The sequence below is a fragment of the Neolamprologus multifasciatus genome, chromosome 5, assembly GCF_963576455.1.
Source record: "Neolamprologus multifasciatus chromosome 5, fNeoMul1.2, whole genome shotgun sequence".
Classification (NCBI taxonomy): Eukaryota; Metazoa; Chordata; class Actinopteri; order Cichliformes; family Cichlidae; genus Neolamprologus; species Neolamprologus multifasciatus.
Window position 1 is genome coordinate 5,390,206 of NC_140443.1, and position 22,518 is coordinate 5,412,723.

At 40.9% G+C, this 22,518-nt stretch overlaps 2 protein-coding genes across 2 annotated transcripts; one reads left to right on the forward strand and one right to left on the reverse strand.

Annotated features, from left to right (window-relative positions):
• The first annotated feature begins 5,828 nt into the window (after positions 1-5,828).
• On the forward strand, positions 5,829-10,511 carry slc32a1 (solute carrier family 32 member 1). Its single transcript, XM_085160757.1, has 2 exons — positions 5,829-6,816; positions 7,957-10,511. Exons 1-2 carry the CDS (start codon positions 6,424-6,426, stop codon positions 9,142-9,144), a joined length of 1,581 nt encoding a protein of 526 aa, XP_085016883.1. The 5' UTR covers positions 5,829-6,423; the 3' UTR covers positions 9,145-10,511.
• A 1,914-nt stretch (positions 10,512-12,425) lies between these two features.
• On the reverse strand, positions 12,426-19,499 carry aurka (aurora kinase A). Its single transcript, XM_085160759.1, has 9 exons — positions 19,174-19,499; positions 18,679-18,744; positions 17,072-17,411; positions 16,943-16,985; positions 16,651-16,842; positions 13,710-13,848; positions 13,363-13,511; positions 13,054-13,228; positions 12,426-12,967 (listed from the first exon to the last, which is right to left on the reverse strand). The coding sequence occupies exons 2-9, from the start codon at positions 18,739-18,741 to the stop codon at positions 12,785-12,787; spliced, it is 1,284 nt and encodes a 427-aa protein (XP_085016885.1). The 5' UTR covers positions 18,742-18,744; positions 19,174-19,499; the 3' UTR covers positions 12,426-12,784.
• Between the last annotated feature and the right edge of the window lie 3,019 nt (positions 19,500-22,518).

A 22,518-nucleotide genomic window follows, 5' to 3' on the forward strand; every position in this document is an offset into this window, starting at 1 on the left:
AGCCAATAAATTTAATTTAATTTCTGTTTTCTTCTCCATATAAAGTGTTCACGCCTAAAGTTCACTGAGTACATAACTAAGTAACTAGGTTTAGAGGATTGGTTGGACATTCAGACTGTGTTTAAATAGTGTTTATGCTAAGGTAGCCATGCTATAGTTCATATTTAATGTATGTTTATATAATAATGTGACAATTTCAATAAAAAGCCAACATAAAGTGTCTTAGTAAACCACCAGAACAGCTATAATTATTTACGTTTCTGCAAATCAAAGGAAGAAGTGAACACCAATCTTACTACAGATGTTCCCTGATTTGGTCTTTTGATGATGATGGTTGAGACGACTAATACGCTTATCAATAGGTGTTTAGCTGGGTTGAGATCTGGTGATACGCTTCACATATTTTTTACTCATAAAACCATTCAGTGACCACTTTTTTATATATAAACAGAGACCATGGGATAAAAATGATCATTTAGAATAACTATTGATTGTGAGTGAATCTTTCCTCCAGTAAGACAAGTGGACACCAGCTGTATCCCTCCAAGCCACCAGATCCCATCTCTGACATCAGAAGGTGAGACTCTTAAACCCTGTTTTTCTATAAGGTGGCTACATGAAGCCATGTACATTATAAGTGCTTTAAATGCACTGAGCTTATCAGGCTCTCACTCAGGGAGTGTGTTGTGCTTCAGTATGAAACACGTGTGAGCCTTTCAGCTCTCTCAGTCAAAGTGCAGCCTGATTCAAGTGTGGGAATCCCTGTGAGAGCGACAAGATGTCGCTGCTTTCATGGCATAAAACTTTAATGAGAACAAAACTGTTACACATCCGTTAAGCAGCCACTGAGGTCTGCTCCTTTATTGACTTGACTCTGGGTGACAAGACCACACACACACACACACTGTTAGACAACAAACACACACGAATAGGAGTCCCAACTGTGTTGGAGGTTGGAGATTAGGTGAGATAGATATTTATGGTTCTTGCTGTGCTATTCATTTTCATACAAACATTATGTCTGACAAAAATGGAAATGAATGGCTAGAATCATTTTTAACTGATTAATGGAGCATTTTAAAATAATAATTAGCTCTGTTAATAGACTACTCATGTATTTTACCCCAGGGCAAAATACATGATCTCAAGTGTCAGATATACACCAGACACCCTACATCATTTGAGCTGAGAGAAAAACACGCATGCCCAGGTCAGAACTGTGTCTGGTGATGGCTGAGATTTTTTTTTTTTTTTTTATGCTGGCAGTGTGTGAAAAATCGATGGTATAGCTTTGTGCCAGCCCCGGGCCGTGCAGGTCCCCGCGGACTGGCTCCGTTTATTGTGCTCAAAAAAAGGCAATTACAATGTTAATGTGTCGCAGCAGGAGAGTGAACCCGAGCCGATCCGGCAAGGGCGACGTCAGAAGGTGATGGAGAGAGCGGAGTCACCGTGGGTTAACAGCAAAACAGCGTCTGGGGAGCGTTTTATAACAAATACACAAGCAGGAGGAGAAGGAGTACACTCACCAATGCTTTCAGTTTATATTAATAATACAATAGATTAATAGATAGATAGATAGATAGATAGATAGATAGATAGATAGATAGATAGATAGATAGATAGATAGATAGATAGATAGATAGATAGATAGATAGATAGATAGATAGATAGAGTAGAAGAATTCCTCTTGCTATTTGTCATTGTTCTCGTGCAGACAGAAGCCACCAAGCAGGACTAATACAAACCCATCAATGTGGAAGTCTCACGGGAGCCCATAATAAGCCATTAAACAGGCGCATTAGGAGTAATGAAAAGGCTCTTAGTGGTTTACCACTGCAGGCCACCTGGATTACTCTTCGTGGAAGTGGGCGGCGGCTGTGATTGTCTAACGGCTCGGCTGCAGCACAGTGAGGTCAGAAAAAATATGATAATGTGAGCTCTACTCTGCATATCTATACAAGCTTTAAATGCTTGATTTGTAATTAAAATGTTTAAACTACTGCGAAAGGCAAATTACGCACAGACGACGTGGCTGATACGGCAAAATTACGCATTCATATGAACACATTTTGACGAGGACCTCCTCCTACAGAAGGCACCGGTAGCCCACTTTGAGGGACACCTGTCTGGACTCTCAGCTGTGCTGACTGCTGGTGTCAGTTTGACTTAAGTGTTTTTTTGTAATGCGAGGTTTAAGCGGTAACACCCATAAAGTTAATCTCACGCTTTTTTCTGGCCTAATCTACAGTTTAGATTTCAGGTATAACTTATAATAAAGTTTCCTGAACCCAAATCCTGCAGTAATATATAAAAAAAAGACAAAAACACTCGGCTGAAAGTGATGCGTGGTGGAGCTGTACCCTGAATTTTACGTGGCACAGAGAAATACTCTTTTCTCTCTGCTTTCAAAACGATTCACAGCAGACAACACACAATCCAGTCGATAGCACAGGCAGAGCGCTACCTGTGATTGTGATGCAAATGTTAATGGACTCTGAGGTCCTCTGATTAGCCTGATGTGGGCTAATTTCCCAGCTCTAATCCCCAGAGAGCGAAGAGTGCCATTTCACCGTCCCTTATTAATTGAGGAGTGTTGGGGTGGTATTTTCTGCCTCGCTGAGCAGGCGCAGCAGCCAGACAGTCGTGGGTTAAATGGAAGGTAATATGGCACAGGATCCAGAAATCTTAACCAAAAAAGCCCACATTAAAACGGCCGCATGTGCGCGTTTTGTTGGCATCACTGTCTCGTGTCGGCTCGGCTTGGTTCATGCGTCAAACACACAAACACACAAATAGTGGCACAGTGCCATATCTTTCTATTGTTTCATTGAAAACATTCATGGCTGAGCTGCAGACGCTGAAAAAGCAAAAGTTGGCTATAATTGTATTCAGCGATGCCATGGTAACATAAAACCACTGTTAATCTTTGACACTGCACCGGCGTAAAGACGTCAGAAGCCCAACATTATGTATAATTTTCCTTTTGATCCAATAGTCTGGCTTATGGTGGCCAACAAAAGCAAACTGCCGCCCCGGTTTATCCGGTTATTTATTTGTTCGGCCTTGTTCTCGGAATGATCTTTCTGAGAGAAAATGTTTCCTGCAATCGAAAATTATTTTATGAATCGAGAAATGGGGAGGGGCGGGGGTGGGTGGGGGTCTTGTGCCAGCTCACCCATGTGTGTAATGCGAAAATTTTAAAGAAAAAAAAAAAATGGAGGGCCGAGAGGGGGCTGAGATACTGAGGAGAGAGATGGGAGGGAGGGAAAGCTGTGCATGCGGTGGGGGTGCGTGGGCTGCAATACTGAAATAAAATGAATCTGAGGACAAACTGAGATCACGATGCAATTTTGGATTCTTCCACCACAAAAAAAAGGCCGAATGGCAACGTAGATGACTCGAACATGTGAGTCAACATACAAAAGCAGCGCAAACTAGACAAAGAGCTTTGATCGGTCATATCTGTGTCGACAGAGATGTGGATCCTCCTGGGACGTGGCACTCTGACCCTCTGACGACTCTCGGGATGGGTGATAAACTGGGGGGGAAATCACTTTCTTGCAAGGATATCACAGCAGCGTGCTCGGATACAAACACAACCAATACTGGCATCGTTACCTGTGTATGAAAAGTGCGGTTTGAAACCCTTAAATCTTGCTCATTCTGTCAGTTTATCATTTTAATAATACTACTACTACTACTACTACTACTACTACTACTACTACTACTAATAATAATAATAATAATAATAATAATAATAATAATGTGACAAAAAGGGCTCTTATTTGTTTAAAAGTTGTTTGTTATCCTTGTGCACGATTTTGCGTCCCCATGCTTGTGTGGGACTCATCACATGACTATAAAACCAAACTTTCCTGCAAAGTCAGACCAAATATCCACAAATGTATTATTATTATTATTATTATTATTATTATTATTATTATTATTATTATTATTATTATTATGTGTACAGCAGGTCGTGAGGAGGTCTGCAGCCGCTGTAACCTGCTGGCTGGTGGTGTCACCGCTGCTCTTTTCATCTCGCAGCACACTCCATCAGACAGTGCGGAGCGCAGATCAGAGGAGGGCTGCAGCCCGCTGATAACAGCCTCTGTCATTAACTCCTTCATTCAGGCCAAGGGAAAGCGGCCATTTTCGTTCCCACAGCTGGAAGTTTAAAGGGAAAAAAAGGCACACAAAGGCGCGTTTGCCTCGTATTTTCTGATTTAAACGCACTGATTTAAAAAGGGCTGAAGCTTTTAATGCTGATGCACAGGCCCGATAGAGCTCAGGCCTGCACTCCAGTCTGAGCCAGTCAGCGCGATCGTCGTGATGCAGTTTGGCTCCGGGGTGGATTTGGCTTGACACCGTTCAATTCTGCTAAAGAGGGAAGAAAAATACATCTTTCTAGGTATTTTGCTAAAAGGTTTACATCACGCGTTTTATTTGAAGCAAAATGGTTAATTATAGTTTAATATAATGGCTCTTAATAGTTATGGAGTGTTAAAAAATACTGGGGGAAAACAGTCTGATACATACAGATACATCTCTCATTAATCAACTGACCTCTCACACTAATTTGAGCAAAATAAATAAATAAATAACACCGTGAGAGTCTTTGTTGTGGTATCGTGGTTGCTGTTTGCTGTATGATGGCCAACTGGAGATGAGTAAGCTGTATTTCTCGGGAGATGCATTTCTGGTCTTATCGGGTTACAAGCTATTGAAGGACCCAATGTGAACGCTTTTAATAGGCCGCATTATTTATTCTATAAGTAAATGCTTTCCCAATGGAAGTCACACAGACGGCAATACAGCACGCTGTTTGTTAGGTCAGGCTTCTTTTTTGCTTTTTTGCTTTTTTCTCGTACCGAGCAAGGCCCCGGCTTTGTGTTACGGCGATGAACTCTGATACTGCAGCCTGAGGAAACACTGAACATGGTGTGCACATCGCACAAAGTGCTAGTGACAAGGCAATGTCAACAAACCGTTTACAGCAATTTGAGCCTTTGTTACCGCCTCACTTAACCTACATTTACAAAAACAAATAAAAGCCGAATGATTTCAAGCATTTTTTGTAAAGATGAGGAGAACTCAGATCAGCCAAAAGTTAAAATAACGAAATTTATTAATTCTACTTACGGTATGTTTAGAGGATAGTCCTCTAGACCTGACCAGACCCAATCATCTGGGTTTAATTCGGGCTGACATATCACTAATCCCCTGTCACGTTTTTCCTGTTCAAACCACGTATTTTATTTTCTTAATGAATAAATCTCGCAGCGAAATATAGTTTTCTTAAAGGGAGCATCGCCACGGGTCAGACTGTAACATCACAGATGCAAAATCATGAATGAGTGAATGTGAGTGAATGAATGAGTATGCTGAATGAAGGCTTCAGCCTTCATTCAGCATACTTCAGCCTGTTTTCAAACACAAGCTCAAATTCTACGTCTTACCACCTTTTAGCAAAGACAAAACGCGCGAGATCATATCCCCTGATCAATCAATCAACCCCAAAGCGATGTTTGAAACCCCGATCCAGGTAATCCCAGAAATAATTAAGTTAACTATTACGCTGCTCCGCGTCCTCTTCTTCTTAAAAAGAAATGACATTTGATAAAAGAAGAAATAATTACACCTTTTATTCCTACATCATACAATCTGGTCCGAAGAGCTTGGGGTTTCGTCAAATTCCAGCTTCCTTTTATATGGGTAAAGTTATGCAAGGTTTGAGGCCCCCGGAATGCCATTGGTTGTTGGGATGAGGTATTATAGATTATGGGTTGGGGGTGGTGGGGGTACTGCAAGCACCTCCCCTAGAAATGCAGCAAATCTCTCCCGTTTTCTCCTGGTGGGGCACTGGGAGGGCTGGAGACGTGCTTTGCATTGGCAGGCTGGTGAGGACACGTGTCTCCTCCCTGCCTCCCCCCCCGGGCTCCACGGTACCGCATTGGCATCAGTAAAGGCACCTGAAAGACGAGAAGTAACTCCTGGAAGCGCTGCCTGCCACCTTATAACCCAAAAGAAAGCGATCTTACAGGCCTGCAAGAACCTGTGGCTCGCCTTTTGTCGTGCGTAAAGCTTTTGCGCACGCCGCTGAACTGCCTCAGAGACTGAGAAGGTGCGCTACGCGTCGAGCATCAGAGCGCAGTGCCAAGATGCAGAAACGGAGCAGCGACGTCTGAAGGTGACATGAACCTGAGGATAACGACAGGCTGCAGACGAGCAGTGACTAAAAAGTGGAGATAGCAACTGAAAACCGACGGTGTCTTCAACCAACATTTGCGCTTTCCCTCGTGGCTTTATCTAATGCAGAGAATCAAGAGCTGCAATCCAAAGTAGCCTCATTTTTTTTACTGACTGGAGGAGACAAACACTAATTAAGCTGCAGACAGTTCGGAATCCGGAGAGGTTCGAAAAATGGCGACGTTAATCAGAAGCAAGCTTTCCAATAAACTGACAAATGCAGCCACGGCTGTGTCCAACAAATCCCAGGCAAAGGTGAGCGGGATGTTCGCCAGGATGGGGTTTCAGGCCGCCACCGACGAAGAGGCTCTGGGTTTCGCCGCTTGCGATGACCTGGACTACGACCACCGGCAAGGCATGCAGATGGACATTTTAACATCCGATGAAATGGGGGGAGAGGGGAGCGGAGATGGAAGCGCACTGGAGGGGGACAGCCACTACCAGAGGGACGGCACCGGTCCACCGCACTCTGCCTCAAAGGACGGAGATCCGACGAACGAGTTGACCGAAGTCAGACCAAAAATCACCGCTTGGGAGGCGGGCTGGAACGTCACGAACGCAATCCAGGTAAAAACGCACTCCCTCCACGGATTGTTCTGGGTTCCAAATGGCTGAGCCGCTTCCGAAGCATCCGAGAAATTCGAGATAAATAAACATCTATGAACACATCAAAATAATTATACACAAAGAAAAAAATCAGCAGGCTTTTCCCTTTGAAGCAACTTTGTGAAGTGGCTGGTTTTTAAATTAAAGTCTGGCAAATATCCACTTTCTTTAAACCTTTTAAGTGCGTTCTCATGATCTCTGATCACAACAGTGCAGAGATTTTTTAGACGTTTATGCGCTATAAAGGGGGGGGGGGGGGATAGTTGATGCCCTGGGCCCCCTCCTTTTCTCGACACGCACATTCTTTGTCTGGAGTAATGTGCTGTGTACCTGATGCACGTCCCCGATAAATGCTCTCACAATACTCCGCGTGGGAATAAATAAGTGGATGGAGGAATTTTTGTGTAGACTCTAGAATAAAGAGAAAACCAAAACCTGCATTTTAAAAATGTTTTATAATTTTGTTTATATTAAAATCTAAATCCAGTTAAGTTAAAAGTAAGAATAACACTGTAGTTATGCAGGAAAATTGGTTTTATGATCAAGTCCAAGTGACATTTTGGACTAAAACCATAAAGACGCGGCTGAAAAATATGAAATTTCAAATTACAGAGATCAGTGTGTGCAAAAAGCTACATTTCGAAAAAGTATTTATTTTTTATTTTATTTTTTCATGTGGGGAAAAAAATCACCACTTTAAAGTGGAGGATTTACTCGAGAGAGCCTGTGTGTACGCGTGCGCGCGCGTGTGTGGAGGCTATGCGACAAAAATCCCTCTAGACGCCTTTTTATGCTTTATCGGGGCTGTGGTCACGGCAGTCACCCTGACGTCAGAGTGTGTCTCCTCCAGCTCGTGATGACGTCAGAAGCGGGCAGATGCGCTCAAAGCCAAGTGGAAAACCCACAACATGAAAAGGGGAGTGAGATTCACTGAAGGGCCGGGCAGAGCAGCTTCAAAGCACACATTAAAACACCATCTAGTTACACGAATAAAAAATACTATGATAAGAAAATAATTAATGATTAAATTAATACTTTTCATTTAACAACTTAAAGCGCACAGCCTAATATTAGCGATGCTTCATTTGTCTGTGTTTGTAGGGGATGTTCGTTCTGGGCCTGCCCTACGCCATCCTGCACGGAGGATACCTCGGACTCTTTCTCATTATTTTCGCCGCTGTGGTGTGCTGCTACACGGGGAAAATCCTCATTGCCTGCCTGTACGAGGAGGACGAAGACGGACAGCTCGTCCGTGTGAGGGATTCTTATGTGGACATTGCCAACGCTTGCTGCGCGCCCAGATTCCCGTCTCTAGGTGGCCATATCGTGAATGTAGCCCAAATCATAGAGCTAGTGATGACTTGCATCCTGTACGTGGTGGTCAGCGGTAATCTCATGTACAACAGCTTCCCCAACATGCCAATTTCCCAGAAGTCCTGGGCCATCATCGCCACCGCTGCTCTCCTCCCCTGCGCCTTTCTCAAGAACCTGAAAGCCGTCTCCAAGTTCAGCTTGCTTTGCACGTTAGCCCACTTTGTCATTAACGTCCTCGTTATAGCGTACTGCCTCTCCAGAGCGAGGGACTGGGCCTGGGACAAGGTGAAGTTTTACATCGATGTCAAGAAATTCCCCATCTCCATTGGGATTATTGTGTTCAGCTACACCTCGCAGATCTTCCTGCCGTCTCTGGAGGGGAACATGCAGAAACCGAGCGAGTTTCACTGCATGATGAACTGGACTCACATCGCTGCCTGCATCCTCAAGGGTCTATTCGCCCTGGTGGCCTACCTGACCTGGGCTGATGAAACCAAGGAGGTCATCACAGACAACCTGCCCCCAACCATCCGAGCTGTCGTCAACCTCTTCCTCGTGTCCAAAGCTTTGCTGTCGTATCCGCTGCCGTTTTTCGCTGCTGTCGAGGTATTAGAGAAAACATTTTTCAACGAAGGGGGACGCGCCTACTTTCCAGATTGCTACGGAGGCGATGGACGCCTAAAGTCCTGGGGACTCACTCTCCGATGTAGCCTTGTTGTGTTCACCCTGCTCATGGCGATCTATGTGCCACATTTCGCCCTCCTCATGGGCCTCACCGGCAGCCTGACGGGCGCAGGCCTTTGCTTTCTGCTTCCCAGTCTCTTCCACCTCAAGCTTTTATGGAGAAAGCTGCTATGGCACCAGGTTTTCTTTGATGTCGCCATCTTTGTAATAGGAGGTATATGCAGCATATCTGGTTTCATCCACTCAATGGAGGGGCTCATAGAGGCTTTTAAATATAACATACAAGAATAGATGCAAGCTATTGCTGGAACTAGATGTTAACTGCAAGTCTCCATTTAGTGAAAAAAATAAAATAAAATAAAATAAAATAAAATTTAAAAAACACATGACTTCCTGGCGAGCGCAGTCCCTTCTGCTTAATTCATGCGTAAAAGTGCGCACAGAGCACACGCGGACATTTTCGCACTCATACAGTGCTTGCATCAGTCTACACACACACACACACACACACACACACACACACACACACACACACACACACACACACACAGTTGGTGGCAGTGAGGGAATCTAATGCATCCACAACACACTTTAGCCTACGGACAATACATGTTGTATAAATATGCCAACAAGAGTACATATACATATTTTCCAGTGGAGTGAACGTTTACAATATCGACCTTAAAACAAAATTGCAAAAAGGGCAGTTCGCCTTTTCGTCGCTCTTGTGGTGCTTCCCCACAGGAGACTTCACTTCATGTAACGCTCGAGTTTGTGATGGACGGACTTGTTGTGATTTAATGATGTTTAAGATGTTTTAAAGGGATTAAAACACACGCGCGCGCACACACGCAACACCACTTCTTTTTTTAGGTGATTCGCAATTTGACTGCGGGCTTTGAGTGTGGCGTTAAACCCAAAATCGAACGCCTGTGCATCTAAAAGATAAAATAAGACAACGGCAATAACCGATAGAAACACACGACGGCGTAAAGACGATAAAAAGTAATCGTGAAGTTTCCTGAGAAATACGCAAAAATTGACTTTCCCCGATTATTTAATATTCTGGCAATGCAAAATATCAGAGAGTACACAGCAGCTAAACAAACTATGCATTGAATGTATGATATTTTAGACACAAATACATTGAAACTGGGAAGTGGAAATTTAATAATCCTTTAAATTTCGGTTCATCCTCGTGTAACAGTAACGCTTTGTTGATAGGCCTGGTTTGGTTTTTTCTTCGATATTTACTTTAATTCACTTTTCAATCGGCAATAACGTCCAGCCCCACAGATCTCAGCAACACGGGGAGTATTAAATGAAATAATACACACACATAAGAAATAGAACGAAAACACGCACATGCACGCACACACACGCGGCCTGTTCGTTTTTTTATTTCTAATTAATTTTGAAAATCTCATGTCTCGGGAAAAAAAAAATTCGGTGTCTGAAAATCTAAAAGAGAGATCGTTAAAGAGGAAAATGTGCATACAGACATTTTTCATTCTGTGCAATCCAATGGGTCCTGTGGAAATGTTATAAAACCGTATGTGTAGTGTGTTATTGTGGTTTCAAAAAGATGGAATGTATATCTCAAAGTCGTTATCATATATCGTGAAAATTAATATTAAAGAATAAAGAAATAAGTGAAATTATATTGTAAAAATGTGTGTGGTTTTATGTAAAACGAGAATCGGTCAGAACATGTATTTTTTTTCTCTATAATAAAAGATAGAAAACGATGGTTAGTCGCATTCATATTTGTTAAATTCAAACTGAGGTTAAACGCGCAGAGTTAAGACTGCGCAGGCCCGTGACTTAGAAAGATAACCATATAATGTGTGTGCGAGTGAGTGAGAGAGGAGGGTATGTGGTCATACTACTACTACTACATAATCCGATTACCGTTTCAGCTCCACCCGTCATAGACCTGAGTCTGCAGAGACCTGAGTCTGCAGAGATATCCACAGCGCGCACGTTTTCCACCAGGCCTCACATTCCTGCGTGTTCACATAAAATGACAGATTTTCTGCTGCAGGCACGCATCAGGGCCTCATGGCCGACCTGTTCATCCACTCTGTTGATTTTACCCCGCCTCCTCTCAAGCTGTCAAGTTTCAGCTTTACCAAGTGCGCCATACTAGTCAGTCAGGTATGGATTTTCCTTATAGCGCGGAACCCATCAAAAGGAGTGCGCATTTAAAGGCGGGGTTACTGCAGAAAACAGGTTTTACAAAGCTCACTAACTTGAATGTGATTTACGGCGCTCAAAAGGTGGAGATGCTTCACAGGTTTAACTGCAGACAAAAACAAAAATGAAAAAGGCTTAGTTTGGTTTCTATTGCACGTTGAAAACAAACAAAACTCCATCACGCATCAGTATTTTAAGTGAGCCACCCAAGAGAGCATGACATTATAGAACCAGAATTTACGGAATGTATGGGTTGAAAATATTAACGAAAACAACGAATTTTGTTACTAAAAATGAGTCTGATCGTCCCGTGATGATCTCAGTGACACATGGCAGGGGAGCCCCCTGGTGGACACAAACTGCAAATACCAGCTGGAAGCAGAGAGATTTATTGACTCCATTTCTTAAAATCTTTTCACAATAGCACGAGTTCTTTCGTGACCATTCCGGGACAAAACTACATTATTTTTACTATAAACACAAGACTGCACAGTTGTTCTTGATGCTTTATTAAATACAACTTTAAAATAAGCTGTATAACCATGCTGAGGCACTCCATCCACGGCTGTGGCTTAGGAGGAATATTATCTACAGATTCAGTCCCAGCTCTTGCATTACGCTTGTCAGATGGTCTTTGGCCAAAAGTATAACTGAATTCCAAATTGCTTGCAGGCACACTGAAGGCAGCATGTAGTAAAAAGTTGGTTGCTTATTGAGTAGAAAAGCTCTACAGACTGTGTCAGAGAATCCTAAATAAAAGTGTGAATTTCACAAAAGGAAAGAACAAAACATCCTGGTCAAAAAGGTCATCAAACCTTTAACATGTTTTTCATATTTGGCACATGTAGTTTTAATCGGTGACTTATTGAAATTAAAGTCAATTCCATTTATTTAGGACTCACACACACTCCCTCAAAACAAATATCTAACCCAGGGGTGGGCAATCTCAGTCCACGAGGGCCGGTGTCCCTGCAGGTTTTGGATCTCACCTTGGGTCAACACACCTGAATCACATGATTAGTTCGTTACCAGGCCTCTGGAGAACTTCAGGACATGTTGAGGAGCTAATTTAGCCATTTAAATCAGCTGTGTTGGTTCGAGGACACATCTAAAACCTGCAGGGACACCGGCCCTCGTGGACTGAGATTGCCCACCCCTGATCTAACCAATCCAATTACCACAAACCCACAAGTCACACTTACGTCACAAATAAATGAAACAGGAACTTTTCATAAATGACAAATTCTTCTCCACATAACCAGCTCCCTGTGCAGCCTGGACACAGCTGGAGGTGTATGAAGTCGATGAGAGCGCCTCACTCAAACGTCAGTGTGAAGACGAGTTACAGAGTAAAATAACTGAGCCTGGAACACAAAAACTGTTAAATACACACTGGACAAATTCCAGAGTGAGATTCTTTGATGATAATTTATTTTTCAATTTCAAGTAACAACATTTTAGAAAAGCTCAGTAAAACTTTCATAATTCTGCAGACAGTAAAATATTTACAGGCAACAGAATGCCACAGAAAGAAAGTTCAGGTAAGACGGAAAACATTAAGTTTAAAAAAAGATAACAAATACAGCTAAGTGGCTCAAAATATTTGCAAACCAAAATACTGTTCCACCAAGTGGTTTTAAAGTCAGAGATAGAAGCAGATTTTCATACATCAGCTACACCCTCGTGTTTATCTTGTACAGTCTCCATCAGACGTGCGGTCGTACGTAGAGACCAGTCACTGGCCGGGCTCTTCACTGTTTAAGGTTGTTGGCTTCTTGGTCGAGTACTCGACCACCCAGGGGTGGGACAGGACTCCCTGGATGGGCAGTCTGTGCATAGGGTTGTGCTTCAGCAGCCTGGCAACCAAGTCTTTAGCTCCAGCACTGATAGTGGCCTGTGGTGGGTAAGAGTACTCCACCTGGAGGTCAAAGACAGAAAATGGGAATAAAAATTCAACTTTTGAGAGAAGCCGTAGAGCATTTCTGTACTGTGGTGGTGTCATACCCTTGAAATCCTACGGTAGGTCTCCTCGTGGGTTTTTGCTTCAAATGGGGGTTTTCCAACCAGGAACTCGTAGCAAAGGACCCCGAGACTCCACAGGTCCACTTTCTCGTCATGAGTTTTCCCCTCGATCATCTCTGGAGGCAAGTAGTCCAGTGTCCCACACAGAGTGGACCTCCTGAGGAAAAGAGAAAAAAAATGTTTGTTTCTTTTAAATCATGTACAATTTCTTACCTGTGTAGGCTAAATCATTTCCATAGTTTCACCTTCAACTTAAACGTGATTAAAAGCAAAAAAGTTGCATGAACATACCTGGAGGACGGGGTGTGAACAGACCAGCCGAAATCCGCGATCTTGAGCTCCCCATTGGCCCCCAGTAACAGGTTCTCTGGTTTGATGTCCCTGTGGATCACCTTTTTGGTGTGGCAATAGTTGAGGGCATCTGCTAACTCCATGATGTACTAGAACAACACATTAAGCACACAAGTATTAAGCATACAACATGCATCACAGAAGAGATGCTTTTAGTAAACGTTAAACATCCTGGAAACACGATTCTCTACAAATAAAAGGTTATTTTCACTCTGTAAAACTAGGGAAGCTCCTTTGGATTATAGAACAACAAGAGTGACGAAAAGGTCTTAACTCTGCACTCTTACCGTGGCGCTTATGTTCTCGGGAAAATGTCCACAGCGCTGGAGCTCGCTGTACAGCTCTCCCCTGGGTGCAAACTCCAGGATGAGGTACACACGAGAGGCATCGTGGAAGTAGCCATAGAGTCGCAGGATGTTCGGATGCCTGTAGGAAAATCAGGACCATTAGATATTTTGACAATCAACATTTCAAATATGTATGGACTCCCCAAACTAAACTGATATTCATTACTATGGTAGGGGGTAATTTTACTGAAGGGAATGTGTAGTTGGCATATTTTAGTGCCATTTTTCTGCAAATGAATCCATGTGGTCATATTAAAAAAAAAAAAAAAAAAGTAGGGCATATGGAAGTCCACAGAGAGTCTCACACTCGCTGTCTGATGATCGGATTTGTTGAGATCCCGAAACCATAGCGTGCCTGTGACGTTCTCCATATCTGAAGTAAAATCCAATCACTGAGGGAAAAGGTTTTAAACCTGACTGATCTACAGTGTTAACATTTAGATAAACGTGAAAACCCCACAGCATCTGAACATTTGTCTGACAGTGACATGAAGAGCAGTCTGATTTCCACAGATTAAAATAAATAAAAAAAAAATATAATAATCAAAAAGATAAGTTAACACAGGTCCTCCCAGCCGTGCAGCAGGAGCATACCAACACAGCCAAACAGAACACAAACCACATTTACACACTTTCATATGTGATGAGCCTCATTAAAGCGATGGACCCATTCATACAAGAGACAAAACGCACTCACAGGTTAAACTCAAACCATTCGCTGTTGCTTGTAAAGAGTTAAAATCATCAATCAGCAACATAAATATTCCTAAAAACCAGATATTAGTTATGGGCTAATGTTTACTTTGAGGTGTTCACCTCATCTGCCCACTTCTTCGCATTATTACCAGTCGTAAAAAAATAATTCCTGCAATTGAGATTCAAATGACATTTTAATACTTTATTTTCCCAAATTTAAAATTTAAAGGTCTGAATATTTAAGCAAGAACCCCACAGACACATTTACAGCCATTACAATTACGAAGAAACGAATTCAATGCAGTTATATCCAATATGAACAATGAGCACAAGCCACAGATAATCTTCCATTTTGGAACATGTGTCCTAGACTTAAAAAACAGACTTTATTATTTATGACCCAAAACGAGTGTCTGAGCCCGTGCACAAACTCAGAAGCAGCATTTAAAGAGTTTGAGTCAGAAAGCTGTTTTTCCATAGACTTCTAAAGGACTTTCTGCAACCACATCCATCACAGTCTGCTGGCCTTCAGGAGTGCAGGGTTTGTAGATACTTCTACATCTGCTTCATCTCATACATCTGAGCTGGAATCTATGACTGTGTTTTATACCATTTGTTTGAGATTCAAGACCAGGACTGGGCATCGTCACTAACTTCTACAACTGATTCTATTCTGATTCACAAGGTCCCGACTCCATTCCATTCAATTCAACTTAGAGTCAGAAATATTATAATTATGATAATTTATCTTTGATTCGTACTGTCCAAAGAAGGCTCTAAAAATGGTAAATTAAAAATATTTCATTTCAAATTACTTGAAAATTTCTCTGCAATTACAAACTCAGTGTAAATCATCTAGGTATAAAAACAAAGCTGACACCTGTGAAACGTCATCAGAAGTGCAAGCCTCACAGCTGACACCTTTGTGTCAAAGTAGCTAATGATTAAACACAGAAAAATATGAAGGAGAATTTCCTGGCCTGGCTTTTTATAGCAGAAAGCCACTGCTGGAACTAGTTGTTAACTAAACAAAAAACAAACAAAGAAACAACTTCCTGGCGAGTGCAGTCCCTTCTGCTTAATTCATGTGTAAAAGCATGCACATAGCACAAGCGGACATTTTCACATGTGATCTACTGCAAATATTAAAATAGTCGCAGTACATTAAAAAAAACAAGAGAATCATGAATCAACATACAAATTTTGCAATTTGGCAGAATTTGTAAGAGCGGAAATTTCTGTGATATGGAACAGCAGAAATATCTTGTCAGAGGTAATTTTGGGGAAAAACAAAACAACAGCAGCTAACAACGCAACCGTAGACTGGTGCAAGGGAATAATGCAGAAAATTGAATTTTTGATGGTAAACTGGCCTTGAAGTACACAGTCTTGAAGTGCTGTGCAGGAAGTGTGATTTTGTTGTGGTGGAAGCAAAACAGCCAAAGTAAGAGTGAACTCATGACGATGTTTTCAAACGTAGATCTGATCTTCTTTTGCTGCTGGTTCAGTGAATTTTGGTCGGACAGTAACGGAACCTGCAGTCAGGGAATGTGTGAGATGTCGGCTTTCAGCACCCGGCGGCAGGTCTGCATACGTGCTGTCGGGTCGCGCTTTGTGTTTACATCTTTTTGTGGAATCAGTTTACCAGCTCGTTAATCATTTGTCCTTTAATCATTTGCCGTTTTACCCATTTGGTGGTTGTTCAAATAGTTTTCTAGGCTTCAAGCTGAGATACTGACATGTCTGCCAAAAGTACATTTATAATTTAAAAAGCTATTTCAGGACTTAATGAATCGATAACACATTATTCATATTAAAATATTTTGGACCAGAAAATAGATTTTTTTTAAACTCACTCCTACTCAAGACAGTTTTGAAAAATCAGACAAGGATCCAAGATAATTTGAGTAGAATAATGCTGTTGTGCTGACTATCAAAGTCATTTTCGCTTACTTTCCCTACAATAATCAGTCACTTCAGTTTGACCCCATCTCTTTTCCCTCATCTGTAGCTCGCCTGCAGTCGGTCTATTCAACTTTTTCAATTCAATTTTATTTATATTGTATTATTTAACAAAAGTCGCCTCAAGGCGCTTCATATTGTCTACTCACCACAGTTTGAGAAACGCTAGTCTGGGGAGTAGTTAATTACAATTAACAGTAAAATATAATTCGACAGATGTTACCTGAGGTGAGACTGGATCTCCACTTCTCTCCTCAGCTGGTGCTCCACCCCAGCCTTCTCCAGCTGCTTTTTGAAGAGCACCTTCAGGGCCAGGATGAACTTAGTCTGTCGCTCCCTGGCGAGGTAGACATTCCCGAACTTCCCCTTTCCCAAAGGACGACCAATGTCAAAATTTTCCAGACTCCATCGTGTCCTGTGTGAGCAGAACAGCACACGGTTACAGCAAGAGCGACATAAACTTTAACTTGTCATAAAAGTATATGGATGAGACAAGGAACCACTCTTAAACGTACTTTGATGTAGAGGTTTGTGCGTGATCGTTCTTGGCAGGTTTGTCTGGACAAAGAAAGAGGAGGATACATTTTAGCACCCAAAACACAGACACAAACACCATTGTTTTCCCAGTTTAGTATTACACTTACCCTGTGGCTTCTCTGGCTTTTGTGGTTCCAACTGGGGTTTGGTCAGGTTTGGTTTAGGAGCTTGCGTTTTCAGCTGGTTTTGCTGGGTGCTGGGTTTGAGCTGTGTTGCTGCATTTACATTCTGAGTAGCGGGGTTCACATTCTGATCAGCAGGGTGTGTCGACTTGACAGTAAGGGGCAGGTTTGACACTGGTTTCTGGTGACTCATAGGCCTCTGAACGCGCTGAGGTCCATTTGATACACCTAGAACTCGCTGATGCGGGGTTGGTGTGACTACAGCCTTCTGAATGGGCTGTGACTGTTGCAATACAGGAATCCGCTTGGGCCCATCACTGGTTGACTGCAAACAAACAAGATAAACAATAATAATAATTGAAAAAAGCTTCAAGCTTTTTACTTTTTGAAAGTATTATAAATTAGCTTTACCTTGAAAAAAAATTGTAATTTGAAATTCATTTCTAAATTTTCTTAACCATCTATTTGACCTAGTCTCTCACTGAGCACATCCTGGACAGGTCGCTGGTGTGTCACATGGCTGACAGAGACAACCATATGCTCTCGCCAACGTCCAATTTAAGGTCACCAATTCTGCTCATATCATCAGGATTAACAATACCCTTTGTGGTGTAGTCAATATGGTCAGTTTAGTTTATTTATAAGCTCATTTAAAAAAAATAACTCCTGGCTACCATCCTGTACAACTGGACGGGTAGGTAATAAAAATAAAATAGATTTTAAAAAGAAAAAATTAGAACATGAGTAAAGCAGTATCAAGAAAAAGTAATCCAATTAGAGTTAAAAGCCAATGATGAAAACAGGTTTTGAAAATGTCTAATGCTGGAGGGGTCCAGATGTGCAGATGCAGTTTGTTCCACAATTTAGGAGCAAAAACCTGATCAGCTGTTTTAATCTAGGAGAACCTGCTAAGCAGATCTCAGTGATCTAATGGAAGTACGCAAAGTTAAATGGAAGCAAGAAGGTGCAACCGCATGCAATGCCTTAAAAATGATGTGGTCTGTCTTGCGCATGCCAGTTACAAGTCAAGCTGCAGCATTTTGGACCAGTTGCAGTCAGGGTAATAGTGACAGACTGTCACCTGAAAAGTCAGGACTCTAAAAATCTGAAACTTTGAAATCTGTTTACCTTTGTAAATTCCCTAATCTGAAGAAAAAAAAACCCCCAAACAAACAAGTTTTAACAACAGCATTTATCTTTTACCTCAAAAGACAAGGTTATCTAAATTAACAAACACCAATTCTGTTTTAATCCCATCCATAGATGGGATCAGTGGATCAATACTCCTATGATCACATACAAGTGCTTAGTTCTGGCCATGTTCATTTTCACCCATCCAGCTTTGTGGGTAAATTCTCTCTTAGCTCCGTTTTTGGTGATGCATATGCCGAGTCTCTATATACACTAGATGTTCTTATAAGCCATATAGAAAAGTGTCCAAAGACACTGGTATGTCTGGAAGCGCAAATCTAATGCCATACACAGTAATCAAGGATATTTACCAAAACAAAACAAAAACAGAAGAAAAAGAAGAAACAAAAACACACATTTAATAAAAATTTTCAACCAGCCCCGGGTTTATGATGAGTTACCTTAATTTCAGGCCTTTGAAGTTTCGTGCCTTTTGGCATCTTGTGCATAGCAGTAGAGTCCATAATCTAATAAAGAAGTAAACAGAGACAGGTTTTATTCAAAGAAATTGTTAAAAAGTGATTGGAATTAAGAAAAACATGCAGTTTGTTTAACTCTTTAGTCTGTCACATTTCTTCTAGCTAAGGAGGTTGAAAGAGACGCTTTTCTTTTCAACCTCAGACTACGATGACTGAGAACCTTCACAGACATTTCTTCTAGCTTAAAAACAAACCTAATAACAATCCTGTTTGGATACAGACGCTCTTGTATTCATATCTGAAATAACTGTTTAAAAATGTATATACAATTTACAATGTTTATTCTGTCAGGAAGATTAACAGTAGCCATCATCGTCACGTTGTTGCCGATCAGGTAAAGTTAAATTAGCATCCACACCAAAACACCACGTTAAACATCACCCTTTTGCAACAAGCTAGTTGTATAAAACCACTTACCTAAATATATTATTGCAATGACCCGATTCAACGCTAAACGATATTTTTTCTAGAACATAAACAGGTCGAAAACAGCTCCAAGGGAGGCTAGCTAACAGCTACGTCGGCCAGTAGACCACAGCTGGCGTTTGTGGCTCGCTACAAACATAAGGACTATCCACGAAGATGTTACGACGAATCTACCTTAGTATCACTTCTTTTTTCTGAAAAATACTACATGAGTGCTAATAAAACAATAAAGTCGAAGCACAAAGCTGTAGCAGTACAGAGACTGACTGAGATTGGCTAACTCTCCGAACACTGCTTGTTTAATTTCAAACGGCCCTCGGTTTAAAACCTTTAAATACAACACAGGCTGCTATTGGCTGAGGGAATGCTCAGTACTCACTCTCCATTGGCTAAGGCTACACGCGGCGGCCGGTGGAGAGTGACGTACTAACGTCGAAGTGAAGCTTCCAAAACACTAGGGGGCAGTCCACAGACACTGTCAGTACAGGAACTCTTCCATTCCTCATGCTATTACACTTAAGGATTTTATTATTACTTCGGCGGCTTGAAAAAAAGTTTTTTCCCAAATATAAACTCAGAAAAACAAGTAGTTTCATAGTATTTTCTTTCTTTTTATTACAATCAATGATATCGCTTTTGAAATCTATTTAAATTTATTATTTTTGATTACCAGTAGATCAGAAATTACAAAACGCATTTATTTGTCTTTATATTATTATAATTATTATTGAACGACTTTCTTTAAAAAGAAAATAGTTAAATCAGCAACACATATAAGGAATAAATGCAATGCTTAAGTAAATAAAAAAAAATGCAATTTACATAATCAACTGCAAATTATAAAGCGAGTTTAGAGCCCTCCTTTAATTTGTTTGTGTTGTCTAAATTACTCTAAACTATGTATAAAGCCTTTTATTTATTTTATGTTTGTTTTTGTTTTTGCTAGTTTTAAAACTTTGGCTGGAAAATGTAAGAAAAACAACTTCTGACACCCTCACAGATAATTATTACACAAACCAAAGGCTTATATAACCGAAAGAATTATATAACCGAACAGCAAATGATTTATTAGAAAACTACGTGGATTCTTTTTAATTACATGTCTTCAAACCTTTGCTAAGATGTGTATTACTAATATACGAGAAACTACATCCACGGAGAAATAAACATTAATTAAGGAAATGTGATTTCCTTTGCAAGATATCTTTGGGCATCTCTTGGTGGGTAATTAATCTAATTACGTGGTGATGAATCCAGTTTTATCAGTACAGTAGGGTCAGATATATCCAGCAAAACAGGCTTCCAAGAGATTCAGAATAATCATAGGATACTGTTATGATTTTTGTGGATTAAGAAAAGAACTTATATCCCATTTGTGATGTTTTATTGAATTGTGCTAATGACTCAGACACAGACGATAAGGACATTTTCTCTGTTTTCAAATACATTATGAGAATTTTATTTTCTTCATGCAACTGGTTGTGCAAGGGCAGCTTACATTCTTCAGTATCACTGATGCGCGTCAGTGACCATTAACTAACTATCTAACCATTAGCAGCTAACTGGCCAGAAAATGTATTGAAAGAAATCTCATTATGTCCCTGAAAGTATCTGTAAATAAGAGAGCAGGGGCATGCAGATGTGATGGGTGTGAGGTTAGGTCAGCCGAGGTTAAATATGATTTATTGCAGTAATCAGGGCTGCAAGACAAGTGACACCAAAGTGCACCATGCACCTGCAGTGGTGATGCCATTTTTGGTGTGCATCACCTTTTGTAAGGACAACACTGAGAATAAACTATCTACGTTTATTCCGTTTGAACTGAAGAGCTTTTTATATGCTATTTATGTATTTATATGCTTAATTAGAATAAAAAGTAATACATTATAAAAGAAGAACAACTACAAGAAAACAATGTATACTGAAAAATAATATGTAAAAATCTATCAAAAAAAATTGCACCATGTTGAGAAAAAAAATACTAAAAATGTAATAAAAAAGTACTTAATTAAACACAATTTCAGTGACTTGCATAAGTTTCTATTCACACTGTTCAAACTGGTTTGGTATAAAAATGTGTGTATGATGGTGTAAAACTGTTCCTTAGAACAGTATTTCTCAAACCACATGAGTGTGTGACTCATAGCCAAGAGGAGCTCAAGTAATTTTTGAAAATTTCAACACCTGTAAGAGATCTCCGCTAAGTTTGAGAGCTGGCCTTTACCATAAGGCCCATGCTTCTTTGAACTGTATTTGCTTCATTATTATTGTGTACTTTTCCATACCAGATATGCAGTGTTGGGGAGTAACGGAATACATGTACCGCCGTTACGTATTTAAAATACAAAATATGAGTAACTGTATTCCGTTACAGTTACCGTTTAAAAAGGTGGTATTTAGAATACAGTTACTTTGTTGAAATAAATGGATTACACGGTGGTATTTTCCTGTTTCATATTGTGGCGGGTCAGGACTGTTCAGGTTTTGTTTGACAGCTACGTTCTGTTGTTCCAGGCGTTACGATTGCCATGGTTACAGGGTGTCGCTCTCTCTGCGACTGTGTTTCCTGGGTGAGAGAGCGTCTTTTTGTTGTTGTTGTTGTTGTGCTAAGCTAATAGGCAGAATGCTACAGGCATTGTAGCCTCATGGGCAGTGTAGTCCGTGCTGCAGGGAGAATGGACTGCCATACTTGTTGTGTCTGTGAGCGCGAGGAGGGAGAAAAGGGAAAAGTATGAGCGGTCACCGAGCAAAAACGGGAGCTGGAAGCATGTAAATATAATAATAACCACTGCAGCCAAAAAGAGTGCCCGATGAGCCCAGTTGTAAGTAAGCTATTAAGACTCGACTGTACACTGTGTTCGTGTTTTCCTCTGAAACAATAAGTTCCGTTGAAGCAGCCTTTCTCTGTCTCTGGCTAGCAAACTTGACCCAGACAACAAAGTAAAGCTAGTTTTCGGCTATGAGCCGCGGACCTTCAGTAACAGTAATAAATCACAGCAATAGTACATTCATGTAGTTGTAAACAGCATGATAATATATTAAGTAATCCAAAGCATTCAGAATACGTTACTCTCATTGAGTAACGTAACGGAATACGTTACAAAATACATTTCGGGGCATGTATTCTATAATCTGTAGTGGAATACATTTTAAAAGTAACCTTCCCAACACTGCAGATATGGAACACAGCTGCTCATACACTGGTTCAAAATAAATTAGTCTGACTTGGGGTTCAGTATTTTTAAAATTTCAATAATCCTGTAGAAATATGTCACCCAAAAGATATAAAATATGAATCATTTCGTCTTCCACAAACATTTTAAATAATTCTTTTTA